This window comes from Aricia agestis, chromosome 5, assembly GCF_905147365.1.
Source record: "Aricia agestis chromosome 5, ilAriAges1.1, whole genome shotgun sequence".
Taxonomy (NCBI): domain Eukaryota; kingdom Metazoa; phylum Arthropoda; class Insecta; order Lepidoptera; family Lycaenidae; genus Aricia; species Aricia agestis.
This window is the reverse complement of record NC_056410.1, coordinates 9,220,518-9,243,060: the sequence shown is the minus strand read 5'-3', so window position 1 is coordinate 9,243,060 and position 22,543 is coordinate 9,220,518. Positions and strand designations below refer to the sequence as shown.

The 22,543-nt window shown below is 37.2% G+C and overlaps 3 protein-coding genes and 1 long non-coding RNA gene across 8 annotated transcripts in view; 2 read left to right on the top strand and 2 right to left on the bottom strand.

Moving 5' to 3' along the window:
- LOC121726971 (histone-lysine N-methyltransferase 2D-like) overlaps positions 1 to 8,536 on the top strand; it is a 66,995-nt gene extending 58,459 nt beyond the window's left edge. For all 4 annotated transcript variants that reach the window (XM_042114633.1, XM_042114634.1, XM_042114632.1 and 1 more), the window contains exons 46-51: positions 4,262 to 4,417; positions 5,195 to 5,333; positions 5,597 to 5,867; positions 6,093 to 6,222; positions 6,693 to 6,875; positions 7,106 to 8,536. In XM_042114633.1, the coding sequence (XP_041970567.1) occupies positions 4,262 to 4,417; positions 5,195 to 5,333; positions 5,597 to 5,867; positions 6,093 to 6,222; positions 6,693 to 6,875; positions 7,106 to 7,198 (972 nt within the window). In that variant the 3' untranslated portion in view covers positions 7,199 to 8,536. The remainder of the gene's footprint in view (positions 1 to 4,261; positions 4,418 to 5,194; positions 5,334 to 5,596; positions 5,868 to 6,092; positions 6,223 to 6,692; positions 6,876 to 7,105) is intronic.
- Positions 8,537 to 9,951: 1,415 nt separating this feature from the next.
- Positions 9,952 to 11,487, bottom strand: LOC121726974. The gene is made up of 2 exons (XR_006035604.1): positions 10,677 to 11,487; positions 9,952 to 10,599 (listed from the first exon to the last, which is right to left on the bottom strand). It is a non-coding gene; the product is annotated as an uncharacterized LOC121726974 (long non-coding RNA).
- A 788-nt stretch (positions 11,488 to 12,275) lies between these two features.
- LOC121726972 (GTP-binding protein SAR1b) lies at positions 12,276 to 16,523 on the bottom strand. 2 transcript variants are annotated; one of them, XM_042114636.1, is made up of 5 exons: positions 16,367 to 16,523; positions 16,037 to 16,086; positions 15,126 to 15,245; positions 13,334 to 13,635; positions 12,276 to 12,535 (listed from the first exon to the last, which is right to left on the bottom strand). In XM_042114636.1, exons 2-5 carry the CDS (start codon positions 16,077 to 16,079, stop codon positions 12,419 to 12,421), a joined length of 582 nt encoding a protein of 193 aa, XP_041970570.1. In that variant the 5' UTR covers positions 16,080 to 16,086; positions 16,367 to 16,523; the 3' UTR covers positions 12,276 to 12,418. The 2 variants fall into 2 exon arrangements, with proteins under 2 accessions (XP_041970570.1, XP_041970571.1); XM_042114637.1 differs by lacking the exon at positions 16,367 to 16,523 and adding an exon at positions 16,186 to 16,287.
- A 1,724-nt stretch (positions 16,524 to 18,247) lies between these two features.
- On the top strand, positions 18,248 to 19,347 carry LOC121726973 (40S ribosomal protein S14). The gene is made up of 3 exons (XM_042114638.1): positions 18,248 to 18,334; positions 18,513 to 18,757; positions 19,075 to 19,347. The coding sequence occupies exons 2-3, from the start codon at positions 18,521 to 18,523 to the stop codon at positions 19,291 to 19,293; spliced, it is 456 nt and encodes a 151-aa protein (XP_041970572.1). The 5' UTR covers positions 18,248 to 18,334; positions 18,513 to 18,520; the 3' UTR covers positions 19,294 to 19,347.
- Positions 19,348 to 22,543: the final 3,196 nt, after the last annotated feature.

Sequence of the window (22,543 nt, the reverse complement as noted above, 5' to 3'; positions counted from 1 at the left end):
AGCATACATTGCACTCCGCTAAAACGCCATTCGTATCAGGAACACTTACAACGTCAATCATCTAAAACACTTATTAGGGCATAATTGCTATAAAAACCTGTGAACTTGCCAGTTTTGTTCAATATTTTATTTCTTAAATGAGCTTAGAAACTATAAAAAAGGATTTCACTCAACCCGACCCACTTGAGTTCAAGTTGTGGCCCTTTTTACCTATGTTCTTCTAATTTTACCAGTGTGTGTATTATAATATACAGGGTGCAATTTAACCTTCCTGCCAAATTTGGATATATTGATCCTTGTTAAAAATAAAAATACACGTATTTCTTCTTTTATAATCACTCAGTACTAAAATTTTGAGAAATAGCCTCCGAAAGTTATCCTACCAAACACCACAAAATATGGACACATGCGCGGCCCAGGCCCCGCCCCGCCCTTCCATTGACATTCTTGCAGTGACGGATTAAGACTACTTGATGCCCTAAACAATCCATGCCTGTGCCCCTATCCGTATCTCAACTAGAATCGGTCTTTGAACCTTTACTCTTCAGGTGCCCCCTCAGACGTGATGCCCTAGGCAATTGCTTAATTTGATTATCCGTCACTGCATTCTTGTTATTATCATTAGTTGCGAATTTTCCCTTCATACTTTGACGAACTTAGGACCGTCAAATGTAAAGGACGTAGACAGGTATGTTTAGAGTAAAATTAATTGATACACATCAAAAGATTTAATTACGAAAAATAAGCACTTTAGAAATGTATAATAAATCTCAACCACATCCTTTGCATTTAGGCGTATTTAAAAAATTCAATTAACTTATGTACACAATAAAACTAATTAAAAAATAAAAATTAAAACAACCCACCTCTAAATCTTATTTACTTCCATCTTGTCTACACTTAGCATAGTTCAAACGAGTTCAAACTGCAATCCGTTTTGCTCTAAGCAAAGTCTAGCGCGTTTTGCACATTGTCTTTAAGACTTTAAAAGTTTGTTAAACACAACTTTGTCACTTTTAACCTCGTCAGAGGCATGTCTTCGAGGCTGGCTAGGCGTGTGCAGGTGTTGCGAAGTGCGAACTGTCCATAATCCGAGTCTTTGATTGTCTCGCGATTCAGATTCAGGGTACAGCTGCTGCATTCGAGAATCATCAATCAGCTGTTACGAAGACGAGGAACGCTTTCTTGCTCGTACAGTCTCTGGGTTCCGCGTAAACTTTCGCCACTAAAAATGTAGCACCTCCACCTATGCCTCCACATTTCATAACACTCGATCGTGGTTAGGGTACATTGTAACAGACACTGATTAAAGCGCGGGGGCCGGGGGCGCCGTTACAAACAAAATAATTACGTGTTAGCTATACAACTACGCGCGTGGTACTAAACGGTCGCCGGCGACCGGCGGGCGGCGGGCCTCCCGCCTCCCACCCCGCGCGTCACCCCGCGCGTCACCCCCGCTTTACCCCTACGCATAACCGGTCTCGACTGGATATCTGTGCGGCGCGATGTACTTAGCTCGGTCGCAATATCGCAATTATTATTAACTTATGAAGTGACCATTGTGCATCGATTTTTTTTGGGATAAAATATGTTATTGTAAAAAAATTAACACCCTATTTTTTTTGGTTTAATGGACTCACCTAATGATACCTAAGACCCAAAAAAATTTGGTAGGTAGGTTTAATTGCACCCTGTATAAATCTGTTTTTAGTCTAACTAATGAGTATACGACCATTCATCGTCGCTGTTGACCATGTTTTAGAAACGTCTAATAAATTCATTTGCATGTTTTTAGGCGAAATAACGATTTTGCCTAAAGACATAAAAATGAAGATACGAGGGCTGCTATTTATGTATCCGGAATTAAAAAAAGAAACAAACATATATCATTTAATATGGTTTTATTGCTTTTCAAAATATTCGCCGCGATGATCGACACACTTTTGCATACGCTGGAACCAATTTTCATAGCACTTTTTCCATTCTGATTGAGGTATCTCCAAAACGTGCATTTTGAACGCATCAACAGCCTCTTCGCGGCTCGAAAAACGTTGACCACGTAATTTGTTCTTCGCGTATGGAAATAAAAAGAAATCGTTAGGTGCCAAATCAGGGCTGTACGGCGGATGACCAGTCAATTCGATCTTTTGACCCTCCAAAAACTGAGTTGTTTCAGCTGAGGTGTGACAGCTAGCATTGTCGTGATGTAATATGATTCTGCGTTGTCGGTTGTCCTTTCTTATTTCTTCAAAGACTTCTGGTAAACAAATGGTCGTATACCATTCAGAATTAACCGTTTTACGATTCTCTAATGGCACTGTAGCCACATGTCCATTAATTCCAAAAAAACAGGCGACCATTTGCTTCAAAGTACTTTTTGCACGAGTAACTTTTGTTGGTTTCGGCTCATCTTGGAACACCCACACCGTTGACTGTTGTTTAGTTTCGGGGTCATATGCATAGATCCAAGATTCATCACCTGTGTAGATATTATAAACGGCTTTTGACGTACCACGGTTGTATTTTTTTATCATTTTTTTGCACCAATCGACACGAGCCCGTTTTTGATCGATTGTCAAGTTGTGCGGAATCCAACGCGAACATATTTTTTTTACAGCCAAATGTTCGTGTAATATCTTATGTATGCTCGTCATACTTATGCCTAAGGACGCCTCTATCTCGCGATATGTAACATGACGATCACGCATTATTAGTTCCCGCACAGCATCTATATTTTGTGGGACAACAGCTGTTTTTGGGCGACCTTCTTTATTTTCATCCGTGAGCATAGACCGCCCACGATTAAACTCACTGTACCAGTGATAAACAGTGGTTTTTGATGGTGCTTCATCTCCAAAAGTTGCGGTGAGTTGAATAAAGCACTGTTGTTGATTTAGCCCACGCCGAAAATCGTAGTAAATCATTGCACGAAAATGTTCACGCGTTAAATCCATGGCAAATGAAGACACGCAATTTTCAAAATGACGCCACAATGGAAAAATAATTGACAGTCACATGAAACAAAATGTATTCTTCAACCAAAGAGTTCTATTTTCAAATGTTGTAATTACTTTTTAAATATTGTTCTTGTAAGTGGCCAGTTCCGGATACATAAATAGCAGCCCTCGTATTATAAACTCCTTTCAGTCATGGATTTCAGTATCGTCATTCGTCAGTAATGGTCGCTCACGATCTGTATCCATTGTCTTCTTTCAAGCATAATCACATGAGAAAAGTAAAAGGTGCTACGATCGAAAACGGTTTACACTTTACAGCCATTCTTTTATTGCCCAGCTATAACCTTAAAATAAAAAAATTAAAGTGTTTAATGATAAAAATTAACTATGTATTTACAAAGATTTATGTTGATAAAAGTAAAAATTAGAATTGCTTACTTCGTAGTATTAACAAAATAGGTTGTACATGGTTGTGCGAAGCTTTTTGTTACTTTGGTTCAGAGTTTTCAGCATTTTCCAAAAATTTTTAATTATTCGAATAATATTCGAATTATTCGGAAACTTTTGTAAAATATTCGAATTATTCGAATAGTAAATTTGTCGAATAATAACATTCCCTATGTCTCCTGTATAAAGTCCACTTTAAAAGTAGCAGCGCTGAAAGAGTAACTTTTTCTAACTTTTGTATTGGACAAATTCATGACGTTGGGGTGCTTGCTCATACAAATCACAAAAAAAATGTTCACTGTTTCAGCGTCTCTATTCACAGTGAAACCTATTAAAAAACACACACCCTAAAGTATTATCACTTCTGTCTTGTTACACTCTGTATTTTATTTGACAAAGACAAAAGTCTTATTGATAAAATATAATAGTTAGTTATTATTATTATTATTACTACTACTATACTCCACTCGGGCTAACTTGTCGCTAGCGGTCATTGACTCCCTGTCAAAAACTTGTCATTTTCCATATAAACCGCGATTGACAATAAAGTGTCAGATATTGTCAATCGTGGTTTTATATGGAAAATGACAAGTTTTTGACAGGGAGTCAGTGACCGCTAGCGACAAGTTAGCCCGAGTGGAGTATAATCGAGTTTACAAGTAAGTAGAAGCAAATAAACAATCATGTTCTACATCAATAATTAATCGTTAATCTTTTTTTAAATTGTTTTTGAATTATTAAATATTGTATTTTCTTCTTTAAGTCACACAAAAAGACAAGACACTTATACCTAGTACACGTTTAAATATCCAGCGAAGGAGGTTGCAGACAATTTAAATTGTGAATTGTGTCGTAAGGTGCGGTTCTACTGGTCGATGCGGCGCGCCAACAGCCGCAGCCGCTACGTGTGCTGGATCTCCGAGCTGGAGGGTCGGCCGCAGTTCCACGTGCGGCTGCAGGACGAGCCGCGGTACGAGGTCGCCGCGCCCACGCCGCGCGCCGCCTGGGCACAGGTAACCCGCACTCGTCGCATACATCACGGACGTCGGACGTCAAACATTGTAGAGCACAAACGTCGAGAACCATTCTAAACCTCATTTGAAGTGCAAATTAGTATCCGTCTTTGTATAAAATGTCTTAAAGGACAGGTCAATTCAGACCGCAACGCGACGCGTAGATGTATTTCTAAATTTGAATTGAATTGACAGATTTGCATGACGTCTCACGCAATTGAAGTCTGTCAATTCCATAGAAATTTAGAAATGTAATCTACGCGTCGCGTTACGGGCCTGTCTGAATTGACCCTTAAGAGGCTTTAAGTTATGATTCGGCTGTTGATTATAATGTTGACAATGCTTCTGATCTGGTAATCACAATAATATTTATTGTTTAAGATTTAATAATTATTACCCCTCATCAAAAATAAATAGTAACAACAAGCTTTACCATTATTACACCTTATAATTGTATTATATTTATGCTACAAATAATAAAAACTAAGGAAACGTAACTCCCATACTTCAACCGTTTTAAAGGTTCCTTTTCGCACACTAAAATATGGCAATAGCAACGAATCACTAACGCTCAAATTTACGAAATAAAGCCGTTGACATTAATTGTCACTTCTATATTTACACAAAATTGTGTACCGAATACATGCATAAAAAAGTATGCAAAATTCGGGTCACGTTTTGTAGACTCGTGGCCAAATTGTTTGACAGTTACTCTTCCTTAGTTTTTATTTTTCCTAGTTTTTAAGCAAATTTAAAAAAAAATATCCATCCACACAGGTTTTGGATGCTGTGGCTACTTTACGGGAGAGTAAATGCTCTGAAGGTGTATTGAAAATATGGCCCAACTATGTGACTGGGGAAGATCTTTTTGGGTTGACTGAACCAGCAGTTGTTCGAGTTTTGGAGAGTTTACCCGGTGAGATCATTTTTTCCAATTAGATTTTTTGAATATAAAACTTTTGAATTACTATCTTACTTCAGTAAAACTTTTAATTGACAATATTTATGATACGTCTACAAAAGTTAATATAACGTAGCAGCGCGCAGCGTAGTAACACACTATATTACATTTGATTAGAAAGACTTACACTTGACTAAGCTTAAAGTCGGACATCGCATACCTCCCTACGATCGGTATCGTACTTTTTCCTATCAAGTGCTAATAGATTTTCTTTACAGGCATAGAGACGTTGACAGACTACCGTTTCAAGTTCGGTCGGTCAGCGCTGCTCGAGGGCGGACTCGCAGTGAACCCGACTGGGTGCGCCCGCTGCGAGGGCCGCACGCGCGGGTGGCGTCGCGCGCCACGCCCCCTCCCCCTCGCCCCCGCCCCGCCCACACCCGCACCTGACTCCCCCGCCTGCCCATACTCCAAACAGTTCGTCCACACTAAGAGCAGCCAGTACCGCAAGATGAAACTCGAGTGGCGCAACAACGTCTATCTAGCTAGGTTAGAGTAAACCCTATTTGATTGATATTGTTAACTAGGTAAATGAGTTAAAGAAATTATTGGTATAATAGTATACATACATATACAGCCAAAGACAATTATAATGTTTTTGAGAAATTCAACCATTTAAATTGTCGTTCTTTAAAGAGCATTATATACAACACATATCTTCAACAAAAAATAGCAGTGCAATATTAAATGAGTAATATAATATTATATTTTCAGATCTAAGATTCAAGGTCTCGGTCTATACGCCGCCCGCGACCTGGAGAAGCACACCATGGTGATAGAGTACATCGGGGAGATTATTCGGTCGGAGCTCTCTGAGATACGCGAAAAACAATACGAAGCTAAGGTAATTGTTGTACATTCTAAATATGGAATATTTTTTTTCACATAATTAAACTAACTGATAGCCTGAGACTGTTTGTCAAGCCAGAAGATTCTGGTGGTCAAGAGTTTTCCAGAACGATGATATTTCGTAGTTAACAGTGTACTTGTCGCAAGAAATCTTTTTGGATGTCTCGTGGTTTCAATTATGGTATACATTCCTCTCCGTTTAAAATTACTAAGTTAAAAGGTATTTCCGATTGAGCCTCGATATTATGTAAATGTAAGAGGGAAATAGAAACACTCTTTAATGTGATAAACAATCGTTTATTTTATATGATTCAGACTTCTTCGTCCTCTAATACGATAATAAAGATAGTTGTACTTCAATAGTTTTGCACTTGTGACCGAATTGACTCAATGCATCTGCATTTTTGCCATTATTGCCATGTGGCATTTCCTGTGACGCGATGATGAAAATGTCAATGTATACAGAACCGCGGCATCTACATGTTCCGCCTGGACGAGCGGCGCGTGGTGGACGCGACGCTGAGCGGCGGCCTCGCGCGCTACATCAACCACTCGTGCGCGCCCAACTGCGTCGCCGAGACCGTCGAGGTCGACCGCCAGGTGCGCATCATCATCTTCGCCAAGCGCCGCATCGCGCGCGGCGAGGAGGTAAGCCCATTGTTACACCTTACTAGATAGTGATATTAATAGGATTTTAAACTTGAATTACTTTTAATAATAAGAAGTTTTACGTCTGTTGGAAATTTTTGCATACCAAATCGAGTTTATTGTAAAGTATAATGACGGTTCATAATCATAATAATTGAGATTCCACGAGATGAAATAATCTCAACGTGATGCACAACAGAAAAAAGCTAAATATTTGTTTTTGTCCACAGCTGGCGTACGATTACAAGTTTGACATAGAAGACGACGCTCACAAGATCATGTGCATGTGCGGCGCCCCCAACTGCCGCAAGTGGATGAATTAAACGCCACGTTGACGACTAATGAACTCAACTCTAGGCGAAAGGTGTGATAATTGAAATGAAAACGCTACCTTGTCGGACCTGGAGTATTAGCGTTTGATATGAGCGCCCGCTTCTTACCAAAGCTGCACTAATTTTCTCGCAATTCACGACCCATAGGCTAATTTCGGGAGGCTAAGCGTTAATACGTTTATACATAATTGACTATGTCTTAGCGTTGACAGTGAATTGCCGGAGCCGAGTACGCGCTGAGAACTATATTTTTACTGTACAGATTTATATTAAATAAGCTGATGCGTGATGTATTTCAATAAGACAATATCCACAAAGTTTTATGAGTAGAGATCGATTTATAATATTTTTGGTGGCGCGACGCAGCGCCCCGTGTAAATAGGTTAAGAGTTACGACTTTATTATAGAAATCATCGTTGTTATCGAGTTTTACGTTTTAGATGTGACCGTTTTGAGACTATACGTAGAGTTAGGTGTAATTTAATTTTAGATGTACTATATACATGCGTTTTGTCGTCGCTATTTTTTTTTATTAAAATTTTTATAATTCTTATTGTTGCGCGGAAATTTATTTACTCGTTTTCTATCGAACATTCGCCGTATAGTTTAGATGTAAGTAGGCGGTCGCACGCCGCGACACATTACCAGAAGGGTGCACATTTAGTGGCAACTCTATACCGTATTGTGCCTGATGACCTCAGATCCAGCACTAAAGGTGCAGGAATACAACGTGCTAGTATTACAATTTACAATCATATCGTTACTAATATGACCGGACAGTATATAAGCAATAGTTTTTGACCACAATAGGTAAACAAATTTCGACGTATATAAGATGACCGCACGTTGCAACACCTGCACTTTTAACAGCCGTGATCGCAGCCGACGTCGGACCCGATGTGTGCGTCGGCTCGGGTCGGCCTCCGGTCGGGATGTCGATTCCACGTTCGTAGAGCTTGTAGGTTCGCGCGCACCGCTGCAGCACATCAGTAGTACAGTAGTGTCGTAGAATATAGATTAGGCAAGTACTGCATTATTTGAAATCATTTGTCAAAACAATCGTTAGGTCAAACAGTCGTAAATTATTTTTATTGGTCAAAATAATATTATGTGATATTTATCTACCTTTTATCGAAGCTATTAAAATATGCAACAAGAAATCTCATGAATTTCTAAGTTTAACTCCACTTACGTTTTATTAAATAACACTTTTGTTAACCATTGAAACATGAATCTAGAGTATCGAGCGGGCGCGCGAATAGTTATTGTAAGTAGGTAGTGTAATTTATGTACAATGTATATTGAGACATTGTTTCGCAAAGTCAAATACAAATATTAATTTTGTATGAAAAAACCTTTTGATACACGTTAAAGTTTAGTGTCTATAAAGTGTATAATGTACTATTTATGACAAATGTGGGACGTCACTACTAAAAAAAATAAAAAGATCAGTCGGTTCTGAGAATCGAAATAGAAATAAAACATCGGGAGCCGGGCACCGTGCGTGCGCGGCCGCGCTGGGCGACGCTCTCCGCACCGCACCGGGGTTCAATTGTGATAATAGATGTCGTTGTATTCGATATAGTAGTGTAGCGGAGAACGCGCGCCGCGCGGCGTCCCCCTCGCGACTAGTTGTAAGTGTTACTTGTGCAATATCATAGCGTCAGACCTGGATGTAAATACAGCACCACCCGTTTTAATGAGTGAGGTACGAGAAAGTGAATTTGCTTTACCATCAAATTATTTATTTAAAGCATTCCTGAATCTGAGTACCGTTCCACTAGACTATGTTTCTAGCGGAATTATATCTTTTAGAAATAATATTCTATACTTAATATTTTTATCGCATTTTTCATTCATTAAAGATTTTAATTAGTATCAAATAAATTTTATTTCTTACATCCTTTTCTTCCTTCAACAAGTAGTTGGGGAGGGGAAGAGGGGATTTCGGGACAAGCTTGAGCGTGTCAGATTAAGCTTGTATAGGCTTCCGACATGTGTCTAGTTATCATGGTATAGAAATTCAGATTTCTCACGTGGTGGGTTTTTTTTTTATATTGAAATGTCATCGGATCTGTCAGATTAAGATAGGGGATGTTTACCCGAAAGAAGCTTCCATATAAAGCACTGACGAGTGACGATTCAAAGGTTAGATAAGCCTGTAGGGACATTTTAAAATACTTATAAAAAAATAAAGCTTCATATTTTCGCAGATATTTTATTTTGCACTAAACTAAATGATTTAGTACTTGTTGTCTAAAATATATAATTTATAATTTATCTAAATAAGCAATTTTCTGAATATATATTTTTTCGAGACTTTAAAATGGCTGTAGTTTCTGAACCCACCTTAATAAAAAACCCACCTAAATAAAAAAATAACTTAAAATATAAAAAAACGCTCTTATTATTTTTTTATCAGTTTTAACTTTTACCTGATGTAAAAAACCAACTAGGTATCCATGACGCTCGTGTGACTACACAAATAGCACCTTCCCCTCCCCTACTAGCATTGTCCCACGGCCCACCACCTCAATTCCTGAAAGCACCGACAGAGGAAATCCCAGGCTAACAACTAAGAAACTCATCAATATGTCGCAGCCAACTGGTTTAAATAGCCGTTCAATCTAACAGCTAGCCCTCTGACTGAACAATGCCATTCAATCACACGTCTAGCTTTTTTATTGAATATTTAACGAGGTTTTAACTCGTTTAAGAGGGTGGAAAGGAAAATAAAAAGTAAGTAATTTTCTTATAAATTTTATTACAAATTTATTTTTCACTTAAACTGCAAATTATATACCGAAAAACAACGTTAGTCGTAGTACGACTGGAAAACTTTGATATAATAGTAAAATGAATACGGCTTCTTGGGTTTAAAAAATGTGTAAAACGATCGCGTGGGACGCACTTTTTTAATTATTATAAGATTTTAGTTTAGATATTTTAATATAAATCGAATCCATACCATTGTATATTATAATAGCATACTTTTGTGCAATGTATTATGAAATTGATACATACAAATATGAAAAAAAAAAATTACAACATTCCGAATTACAGCCGTTTCCTATTAGAATTATTATGTTCGACGAAAATAATGATTAAACGACAAAAAAATCTAAAAATATAGTCATAAATATCGTTCAAGCTTATACACCACATTGTCGCTATTCTGAGTCAAAATTATCACGCATTGTAAATGGAATGAGAAACATAAAACCAAAATAAATATTGATAGCCAAATCATAATCACATTATGTTTGCTACATATTATTTAAACTAAAAGAAGGAAAGCGAGGATCAGGCTCAAAATCTTTAGATCTGTCAAAAGAATCTAAATTTTCTTGTTATAAATCTTTAGGACAGTGACCAAAAAATTAACCCATCAACTCCCACGCGGCACCCGGGTGCCGCATAACAATTGAAAATCCATTGTGTCTGTGATTCCCATGATCGAGATATCAACTATTATTTAGACTGTTTTAGACTATCTATGACTTGGAACTTAAAAGTTACCCACCCATACATACATAAAATTGCACCATTAACTAATTAATGTAAACGAGTTATAACCAATCTGTAACTTTTAAGTGGTTTAAATTGTATAAGGCGAAAGATTTTTAAATGTTTTTAATCAGAAGACGCAACACAAGAGACCTTACCCTTATGAATGAACGAAGAAAGAAATTTATTATGGCCCTTGACTTTTCGCTCACTAGTAACACAACTTTGTACATTTTATAATAATATAATTAGAATTACAAGTCTTTCATTAGCTTTTACAGGCATTCATTAATTCAAGTTTCAAGAAACGCATTCCATAGAATTAAGATAATATAAACTTATTATCAAGATCTATTTTACTCGGTATGAATATTAACAATATTTATTATTTACCAGAAGTTTTGAAGCAACTAAAATGTTAAATTGTTTATATTATAATAATAGTATAATAACTGGAATATCATTACTAGGAAGCGAAATTTGACATTCTATAGCATGGCCATTTCAGAACGCACAAAAGCCACTTTACTTGTTGAAAACGAGTGGCAACCAATAGTCAAAAAATATAATTATACAATAATTCTTTACCATACTTAGTTGTATACTTTGGGCTTTCGTTAAAATCGCACATGTTTTGGTTCTACTGCTTCATCATAATAATTATTATGACTTAACAAATAGTCGACCTGTATTCATAAATTCCAGGAAAGTTAGCAAGTCAATACGTATGGGTGCCAGCATCTTCTATTAAAAATATTGAGTTTATATGAGTAATTAAAATCAATAAAATTTCATTCTGTATGCTCGTCTGGCCAGTTGCTAACTTTGAGATAATGTTCGAATGATCTATATTTGGTGCCTTTATCTTGAGATTTCAATATTAACATTGCAGTGTATTTACTACTTATTAGATACCTTATCAATTATCATAATATTATATTGCCAATTGGCATTGTAAATGAAGCAAGCTTCTAGATACTGTAAAACGTAACATAGGTTTTTTAGTCTCCATAGGCTTAACTTTCCATTGTTTACAGATCTAATATACAGTGTGTTAGTGTTAGATCACTGTTATCCTTGAAACCATCAAAATATGAGCCTCTAAAAAAATGCCATCTTCATACACACACGGATGCCCGGATCAGCAATTTGTATGGGTATGAAGACAGATTTTTTTGAGTTACCAGTATTGTTCTCATAGAAAAAGTTGTTCATTTAGACGGGCTCATTTGATGGTTTCAAGGATAACAGTGTTTACACCTACGAATAATAAAAACTAAGGAAAAGTAACTTTGTCAAAAAACATGCTCCACAATACTTGTCAAAAAAGTGTACCTTAGGTACACATTTCAATACATTTGCAATATTTAGGTGACCTTGAGCGGTACTAGGCTGACGTTACATGACAGATCAAAAGGAACCAAAACTGTAATAGTATGGGAGTTACGATTCCTTAGTTTTTATTATTCGTAGGTTTACACTAACATCTTGTATAATGCCTTTTGTATAGGCTCAACACACTACACTTTGCTTTAAAACAGCTGCTGGAAGATGGAAAGTAATATTCAGATTCGAGAAACTAATATTGACCTAATAATATATAATACATTGGCTAGCTGGACTTGTTTCATTATAGTTAAAAACATGTGCGACTTTACCAATAGCCAGACGAGACAGAGCTGTGTGGTGTGTACTGTGGAGCGCTCAGTCGATATACTGCGCGAGCCAACGGAAACCTTCTCCATAGCCCTGGCGCTTGAGGACAGAGCACATGAACAACTCCAGCGGTCGCCCGGGCAACTCTGACCTTGATACTTTACCCTGGAAATTAAAGAACATTGTTTAGATTACACATTGTAAAAATTATATTTTATTCAACAAATTAAACAACAGGTTTTTTCACTATGAGGCTGATGATTATGACTTAAAATTAATATGAATCAGTTTTAATAGGGATGATGACAAGGTTAAAGATAAGCAATATTTTAAATAAAATAAAGATATAATGGTAAAAAATAAGTATTTACAAAATTTCAGCTTCATAACTTTTGTATTATTTTTGTTACTAGCCTTCAAAGTTCGATAGATAAGTCGATTTTTTTCAACAAAAAGCAACATTTGTTATGAAACCATTTCATAAACGCAATATTTAATATACATACCTATCGAACAAACTTCTCTCCCGATGATGCGTACAAACTACGAAAGAGTGACGTCATACTTTCGTAGCACTTTGTACGGAGCATTTTGGGAAGGTCTATTTTATTAGATTTTTGAATTGTGATAATAAGTATCTTGGAAAGTTTTTAAAGCTAACGTAGAAGCTAACAGAGTAATTTTTTCACCGATGTTTCTACTTTCGAATGATCCTTTAATTACCAAGAAGAAAAAAAAATAGTCATCACACCTATTATAATTAATACTGATTCTGATAAACTTATAATATTTTACCCAACTACACATAATGACCTACTGCAGAAGTAATAAAATCTATTACTTATGAGCGACCGAGACAAGAACGAGAGCGCGAGGCGAGACGAGAGCGCCGTGTATGTACACTCGCGCTAGGCCTGTGTCGAGTGTGTACAGGCGCTATAACAAAAAAAGCAAGTCATCTACCTTGCCCGTGGTCTGCTGATAGAGGTTGAAGGTGTGGCGCAGCTCATCCTCGCTGGCGGCGCCGGGCTTGTCGATCTTGTTGCCGAGGATGAGCACGGGGCAGTTCGACAGCGTCTCGTCCGTGAGCAGCGAGTCCAGCTCATCCTTGGACTCTGCGTGTCGCGCGCGGTCGCATGCGTCCACGAGGAACACGATGGCGTCGACGGCTGGGAAGTAGTCGCGCCACACGCGCCGCGCCTGTTGATGCCCCCCCAGGTCGAACGTCGTGAACCGCATGTTGCCTATCGACAGCTCCTCCGACGCTGATAGAGAAAATGCAAATATTTATTTACAAGCCAAATTAAGGCTGATACCGCCCTGAAATTAGCAGGTCGATGTCTGTCAGTACGAATATCGACGTAAAGGACATTAAAATAACATTCATATCAACGCGCCTTGTACAGTGGCGGTTACGACGCTCGCCGCCTCCTTGATAGGGCGAAATAGAAGAAAATTATACTTTTCACATGGACGTTATTGTTCGATTAAAAATTCCTCGTGAGGAACTGTAGTGTAACTAATAATGTATTAAATATAAAATTTTCAATGCTCTAAGCCAACAGGTTAGGAAGTTTATAGAATACTAGCTGTTGCCCGCGACTTCGTCTGCGTGGACTTCAGTTTATAGCGCGCGATGTCAACAAAATTGGTGTCAAATTGGTGTCAAAAGCTTTTTTAAAAAAAACCCTGGTACCCCTTAAATCAAAACAGCTGTGCAGTGTGCACATAATATTTAAATTTTTAAAATTAAACTTTATATTTTATGCCAAATTTTTAAGCTTATTTAGCCCCCCAATTACACAACTTTACCCATAAACTATTTATCAATGATAGGTTTAAGGTAGTGATGGGACTCGAATCACATTTGATTCGATTAATTCGAATCATGGCGTTTATATCTCGATTCAAGTCAGTTTTTAAATTGATTCGAACATAATTTGATTCGAATTGTCGAGTTGATTCGAATCCACGAGCTGATTCGAATTCACGAGCTGATTCGATTCCACGAGCTGATTCGAATCACGTCAATTAACGCCCCGCGAAAGATTAGTACCATAATAAGGTAATGTTCAGTGCGATTATTATTATTATTTTTTTAATGATATAAGGGGGCAAACGAGCAAACGGGTCACTTGATGGAAAGCAACTTCCGTCGCCCATGGACACTCGCAACATCAGAAGAGCTGCAGGTGCGTTGCCGGCCTTTTAAGAGGGAATAGGGTAATAGGGGAGGGTAGGGATGGGAAGGGAAGGGAATAGGGTAGGGGATTGGGCCTCCGGTAAACTCACTCACTCGGCGAAACACAGCGCAAGCGCTGTTTCACGCCGGTTTTCTGTGAGAACGTGGTATTTCTCCGGTCGAGCCGGCCCATTATTAGTGCCGAAGCATGGCTCTCCCACGTATATTTTATATACCACGATTCTATAATCGTGGTATTGGCCCAATGAGACACTGGCCAACACTGGCCCAATGAGAGCTCGCGTCTCTATAGACGCGAGCTCGCGTCTATAGAGACGCGAGCTCTCATTGGGCCAGTGCGGGCGCGAAGGCCTGTGATTGGACGGCGCCTATCGAAAACGATTCAGTGGCTTATGCGTGAAAGCGTAGCAGACACAGACAGCGAGCGTAGTATTTTGAAGACCCCCCTAAATGGATCACGTAGTATGGGTATGTTCCCTTACATCAGCAAATCTCAGATGATTTAGACGAGAGCCATTATCTTTTATGACTTCGAAAAAAATTAATACTCACTTGGATGGAGTGTGGGTACATGCTGAGCAAGTCTGTCATCTTTTAGCATGTGAAGTAGCGTTGTCTTTCCAGCATTGTCTAGACCCAAAAAAAGTAGTTTCCCTGACTTTTTGTATAAACCTACAAAATAAAAAAGAATTACACATGAATTATATTATATTTTAACTTTTAGTGTGTTCTACGTTTTATGCTTTTACAAAAAAAAAAAAAACAAATAACTGGTTAAATTCCAGTAAAGCAAAAAAGATTTGTTTTTACTGTTACCATCAAAATAATATAAGATTTTAGTATTACAATCATATTATTTTTGTTTCTTGAATGTTATTTTAGAATAATATAATAATTTTATCTGAACTTTGAACCCTTATTAGATACATGATAGTAAAAATTTCCAAGTGTTTGAAATAACTACTTTGAATATTTTCCTTCCATACAATTTCTTGGTTATAACATTGTAGATAAACAGATTTGTGGCATGCAGCATGGATTAAAATATCTTCAAGGTTGAAATAACCAGTTGATTATATTACTTAAGATTATAAATACATAACTTAGTAAAATTATAGTAAAAAAATATTTTTTAAATTCATGTTAATTAGGGTAATACTTGTATAGTATTTTAATACAATTTATAATTAAAGTATGTTTGTAATTTAGGTTCTAAATTAGTATACTAGTCAAGGTTTTTGCTACTGTAATAAAGCAAGTCCTATAACTAATAAGGTCAGTTAAACTGATATTAAACTTAAAGCACCAAATAAAATAAAGTATTGTAGCACTTTAGAACTCAGTTTAAACATAGTCTGAAAGCTAAAATGTTATTAAAATAGAGTCTTATTAGATTTAGGTACAACTACAATAAATTTGTAGTTTTAAGAATAAGTTTAGTAAGTTAAATAAAGTAATCTTACCCAAATATCCTAAAACACCAGCAAACCAGTCCCAGATAAACATTTTTAGTCTAAAAGAAAGAAAATACAGATGAGAACAATCACATTATGAACACAATCCACTGTTTCATAATGACTTGCATATAAATAACTAACACGCAGATACGCACTGGTAAAACTCTCGTATGATAGCAAAATATATGTGTACAACGAAAATTATGTTAGCTATACCCAAACTCTAGTAAAATCGTCGAATTACTCGAAGTGAATTGGGTAACATGAATGACTAAACGTCATTTGCGTAGATTACTTTTTACACAAAAATCGCATCAGATGCCAGTAAATACTCACTTATTAAAATTGTACTAGATTAATTAACACTAATGGAAGTTTATCACAATATTTCGTGCTTAAATACAATATCTTTTGATTATAAAAGTTACTAATTCTTGTAGTAAAAGACGAAATCTTCAATCTGTTGGCTGCCAGCAGTGACGTATACTTGTCTATGGTACCGGAAGTAGCAAGTTGTCACTATAAAGCTGCGCGTCCACTGGATCGGTATCGGAGCGTACGGGGCGTACGGAGCGTCGTCATTTACGAAATGCCGATGGGGTGCGTCCACTGCATTCGCATTTAGGATTGGAAAAGTTATTTTTAGTCCATCATAGTCTGTTAACGTGCATTTTCATAATGGAGAATAGTGACGAGGATATTGTTGTAATTAGCTGTATTTTATCAGAAGAGGACAAGAGAAACAAGAGGAAATGAAATTCATTATTTGCCCAATTTCATCCCAAATATTGTTTCTCCTTAGTTGGTTATCATAATGTTGATTTTTAAGATTGTAAAGTTCATCTTAATTTTTCACTAAAGTAATTAAAATATCGTCATTCATCGTGAATAAGTATTTATGTATAGCCGTCGCGTCGTCGCAAACACGTCAGAGCTTAAAACCATCGGAATCTGAATAATGCCTTCACTGCGGATGACGTCATCGACATAAATTCCGGTCTCAGGCGCAGAAATGCCAATGCAGTGCATGCAGTACCATATAAATCAATACAAAGCAACAAATCCGTACGCTCCGTACGCCTGATGTATAGTCTGTCAAAAAAGTCATGAAATTTAAAAGTGGCAACATCGTAGTGTCATCCCTTTTTCTTTTTCTATTGATTTGAAAGGGATGACACTACGATGTTGCCAATTTTTTAATTTCATGACTTTTTTGACAGACTGAAAATAGCACGCAGCTTCGGATGATAGACGCAGCCCGCAGGTGCGGCCGGGCCATCATGGAAAACACGTCCATTGTTTTGTAGTGTTTTTGTGCTTTGTCCAATGACTGGTACTGTCCAATCCATGTCCAATCACTATTCGTTTTACTTCATTAGGTACCTACTTGAGGACTGAGGTTTTACTTTACAGTTTACCCTATTTAAAACATTGACTTTTATAAGTGGACTCGGCATAATGGTCTCTACCAAATCAAAATACTGTGGCCGGTCCGCCATTTTATGTTCCGGTTCTCCGAGGTACATAAACTGTCAAAGTGTCGTATTATAGGGATGTCGAAATTGAAAGAAAATATCGATATATCGATACATCGATATTTGAAAAAATATCAATATCGGTCTCGATATATCGCGAAAAAAATAGGCACTTGAAATGTTCACAAAATACTCAGTTGTATACATACTTTAATAATAATAATAATTGATGGTAAAATTAAAATAAACTGTAAACACTTCGTGCGCGAGTACAACTAGTATTTGTCGGATTTTTTGGTAATTTTTGCCCGATATCAATAATGGCAACTTAAATAATAATTAATAAACTTAAAATAAATTAAATAGTTTTATTAAAATTAAGGAGGCTCCTATATAATAAAAAAACCATATTTGCCTATTTTGTCTCTAGGTACTATAATACCTAGAGACAAAATAGGCAAAAATGATATTTTTTATATAATATAAAAAAAAAACATTTTTGATATCAATATGATATATAATATAACAGGACGCTCACTTATAACATGTTAGTTTATCGATGTCCTCGACAAATATCAACCGAGTGTCCCATCACTATAGACCGCCATGTTTAGTACTTGGCAATATGGCGCTGGCCACACTTTTTTGTAGTTATGTCGCCTCCATCTGTTTCCTTATTCATTGATTTAAAACCGTAGAGCAGTACGTAGTAGTAGAGCAGTAACAGTAACCGTAGAACCTTAATGCAGTGTCAATGATGAAAATGACAAGCGGCTGTCAGAAACTTTTGAAGTTTCTTTTTAGTGTTTGACAGCTTTCATAGCGAAAGGTATTAAAAATATTTTATGAAAAAGTTGCAAAAATAGGTGATTTTTAATGCAATAAAGCGATAATCGGCTCTAGTATACAACAATAGTTGTAGTGAAAAAATTCTACATCAAACTGTTCAGTGATTGTTTGGATTTTCTCAGATATAAAAGTGTTTCAAGTGTTGTCGTTATTTGCAGGCTAAGCCATGGCTCCCAGGAAAAACAAAGTTGCAAAAGAGGAGGTACAGGTTACACTAGGCCCCCAGCATTTAGCCGGTGAAACCGTCTTTGGGGTTGCCCACATCTTCGCTTCATTCAATGACACATTCGTTCATGTTACTGATTTATCTGGACGGGAAACCATCGCCAGGGTAACCGGAGGCATGAAGGTTAAGGCTGATCGTGATGAAGCTTCCCCTTACGCTGCTATGTTAGCTGCCCAGGTAAAATTTATGCTCTAGTTTATGTTCCCATCCAATGTTTTGGTTCAAATTATTATAACCTAAAAATATTCATTAATCCTCTTGTGGTATAAGTACAACAATTTATTAATATTAGTAGCAGTTATACCAGTGTTTTATATATGCATTTTGTATAAATTTCATTAACAGTGAGAGAGCTGTCACTATAACAATTAGAAAATCAATTGTGTCTGCAATACCCACGATGGAGGTGTTAAAATGTTTATACAAAGTTTTTTAGGTATCTAATATTTTCTACTTTCACAAAAATTGTTTACAAAATGTATGTTCACTTTCAGGATGTTGCTGAAAAATGCAAAACATTGGGCATCACAGCTTTACACATTAAACTCAGAGCCACCGGTGGCAACAAGACGAAGACACCAGGACCAGGTGCTCAGTCTGCTCTGAGAGCTCTGGCTCGCTCCAACATGAAAATTGGTCGCATTGAGGATGTTACGCCCGTGCCATCAGACTCCACACGCAGGAAGGGTGGTAGACGAGGACGCAGGCTGTAAATTTTTAAGTTTATTCTCATTAACTGTGAATTGGAATAAAGTGATTCACAGTTATAGCTTTTTTATTGCATCAAATTGCCCCATTGACATCTTCTTTTATATAACATTCTCGTGTCACAATGTAAGTTACTGTATTCCTCCGAAACGGCTTTACTGATTTTTACCAAATTTTATATACATATTCAGTAGGTCTGAGAATCGGCTACTGGCTACTTTTTATATTGATAAATAAATAATAATAAATTATTATTACCCGAGACTGATAGCAACCATTGTTTGTGCGATGGGATAGCGACATAGCAGATATATAATACAGATAGCAATGGACGTTGCCATGGTGCCATACTTATTAAAAGTCACTTAAAAAAATATATGGGACAGAGAGCTGATGACCTAAAAGGTCAGCAGTATTAAAATTACGTTAGCTACTTCCCTGAACAATCCTTTCTGATAATCTGCATGCTGGCAGGCCGTGGGCGGTGGGTGTGGGAGTGGTGGGGTGGAGAAAAAATTCAAAAAAAAATTATGTTCAGTAACTTTGATTTTTTTCGTCTGTCCGTCTGTCCATCCGCCATCGGTCCGTCGGTCCGTCTGTTTGTCTTTCTGTCTGTATGACTCCAGGCTGTATCTCAAGGACCGCTATAGATAATAATAATAAAGCATATTTATTCTAGACTTATACAATTTGATTTGTTTACAACCTATTTTGAGTTAGTATATTTCTTAAACTATGTTAGTAAAAGTTATTGTAGCCTTGACCCCATCCGGATATATGCCTCCTCCATCTCATTCCAAACCTGTCTATCCTTTGCTTTCTCTAGCCAGTTTGTGCCTGCCACTTCGGCAATGTCGTCCATCCACCTCATTTTTGGTCTGCCCCGATGTCTGTTCCCTGGGGGGCCTCTCCATTTTGTGATTTTGAGAGTCCATCTTTGGTCTGGGACCCTGGCTACATGTCCTGCCCATCGCCATTTCATTTTTAGAGCATGTTTGAGAACGTCTGTAACCTTCGTCCTTTCTCTAATGGTTTTGTTGCTAACTTTATGTATCCTCCTTAGCCTTAGCATACTTCTTTCCATGGCGTGTTGTGTAGTAAGCAATCTGTTTCTGGCCTTATTAGTGTACACCCATGTTTGGCTACCATAGGTGAGGCAAGGCAAAATACAGACATCCATTACCGTCTTTTAGCTCTAAATTATAATATCCTTTTAAGATTTCTTTGTGTGACCAAAACTTGTTCCATGAGCTTCTAATTCTTCTTTCAATTTCTTGTTCATTACTGTCGCTGTTGAAGGAAATTTGTTTCCCTAGATAGACATATTCCTTTACATATTGGATCTGGTGCCCATCTATTCGTATAGGTCTCTGCAGACTGTTAAGCGCTCGCTAAACGGTAATTCTGCATTACATGCATTACGTGCTGTAATGCACGAATTATCGTGTATTGTAGTGAATTATGCGAATTACATGCAAACTACGTGCTGTACATTGAATTACAACTTCTTTAATTTTTTAGCACGACATGCGTAACGTGCTGTAATGCATGCATGATCGTTTATTGTAGTGAATGATGCGAATGACATGCAAACTACGTGCTGTACATGATTTACAAGTTATTATTTCTCATGTAAAAAATCTTGATACCTCTCAAGTTTTTTATGATGATAATCTTTTTTATCTTATTCATTGCACCTTGAATAAAATTGTACAAATATATCCGGTTTCCCACACCGGACGTGACGGTGGCCGGTTTCATTGAAACCGTCCCACAGGAGTAATTTCATAGTGCTCAAATGTGTGCGCAGTACACAAGAGCAGGTATTCTCTCTATTCCTTTTAAGGAGTGAGCACACTGAGACGGGCCGTGCCGGGGCTCAGCGTGCCGGGGCTCATCGCAAAAATCCGCCTCCATACAATTTGTATGGAAGCGGATGCGCGTATCGCACACTGTGTCGGGGCGCAGCGGATTTCCGCTTCCATACAAATTGTATAGAGGCGGATTTTTGCGATGAGCCCCGGCACGCTGAGCCCCGGCACGGCCCGTCTCAGTGTGCTCACTCCTTTACTCTCATAGCCCCGTGGGACAGAAGAACGACACGACTGGCGAAAGATCAGGCGCAGGACCGACTTTTTGCATGCCCATCCGACGCATGGATCATCTAATACTTGTCAGACAATCAGGTGATTAGCCTGCATTGCCCTAACCAAACTTGGAAATAACATACTGTTTCCAACGCGGGAATCAAACCCACGACCTCCGAGTCAAGAGCCACGCTCTAAACCACTGGACCACGGAGACCACGATACGTTCTTTTAAATACTCACTAACTTTTTTTATATAAATTAAATTGAAAAAGTTATTTCATCATCATCATATCAGCCTATATTCGTCCAAAAGTTATTTATTAGCAATAAAATTTTATATTATGCCAAAATATATTATTTGATTTATTAATTTTGCACACATTAACAGTTTGTATGCCCCGTTCAAAGAAACGCATAATCTTTTAAGTGTACGGAAGCACCACCCTGGAACTGAGTTGTCCCATGACATGCCGATCGCGCGATCCGCTGCATTGATATTTGATGCACAGTGCACACATTGCATAAGGCAAAGCTGTATTCCAGTCCACAGTTAAAAATTTAAGACAGTGGTAATAATACCACTTGTTTTACATTACCCATGCAATATAGTTTAGACTTTAGGGATAGTATAAAAAAAGACTTGCTGATAATATATTAATATTATTTCAGATAAATACTATGCATTTAAACAGGCTTTCTATAGTAAAAATGTTAATTTAAGTATTATCTATTATACAATATAATTTGACTATGATTTTCATTTGCACAAATTACTAGTCACAGTTATACTAGTTCAAATTCATACTCTTTTGACCACCAATAGAACTAATTTTAATAAAACACGTCTTGTCATCCAATTACAGCATTCTAAAGTAAAGTAAAATATTATTATTATATTTATTGCACATGAAAAGTACCCTATCACTTCCACCAAAGCTAGAAAATAATTTGTGATAAGACAAGTTTGCCTAGATTAAGTTTATTATGCCTATATTATTATTTATTATATTACTTTACAAATTTATCAAGTAAAAAATAGCACGTTACATTTACAACTCACGAACATAATTACACAAATAATAGCAAAATTTTGTTGTCTGCTATGGGTCTTGTGACTGTACAATATAAAACATAATATTATGTAACATTAATTTTGCTCATTTGT

What these genes read in the sequence shown, in the direction of transcription:
- LOC121726972 (XM_042114636.1), bottom strand. Translation starts at nt 16,079, where the DNA reads ATGTTTATCTGGGACTGGTTTGCTGGTGTTTTAGGATATTTGG. An exon ending in TGGTGTTTTAGGATATTTGG is followed by an intron (nt 15,246 to 16,036) that starts GTAAGATTACTT and finishes TTTATTTTGTAG; the next exon opens with GTTTATACAAAAAGTCAGGG. An exon ending in TGTACCCACACTCCATCCAA is followed by an intron (nt 13,636 to 15,125) that starts GTGAGTATTAAT and finishes TTTCTCTATCAG; the next exon opens with CGTCGGAGGAGCTGTCGATA.
- LOC121726973 (XM_042114638.1), top strand. Translation starts at nt 18,521, where the DNA reads ATGGCTCCCAGGAAAAACAAAGTTGCAAAAGAGGAGGTACAGGTTACA. An exon ending in CTGCTATGTTAGCTGCCCAG is followed by an intron (nt 18,758 to 19,074) that starts GTAAAATTTATG and finishes GTTCACTTTCAG; the next exon opens with GATGTTGCTGAAAAATGCAA.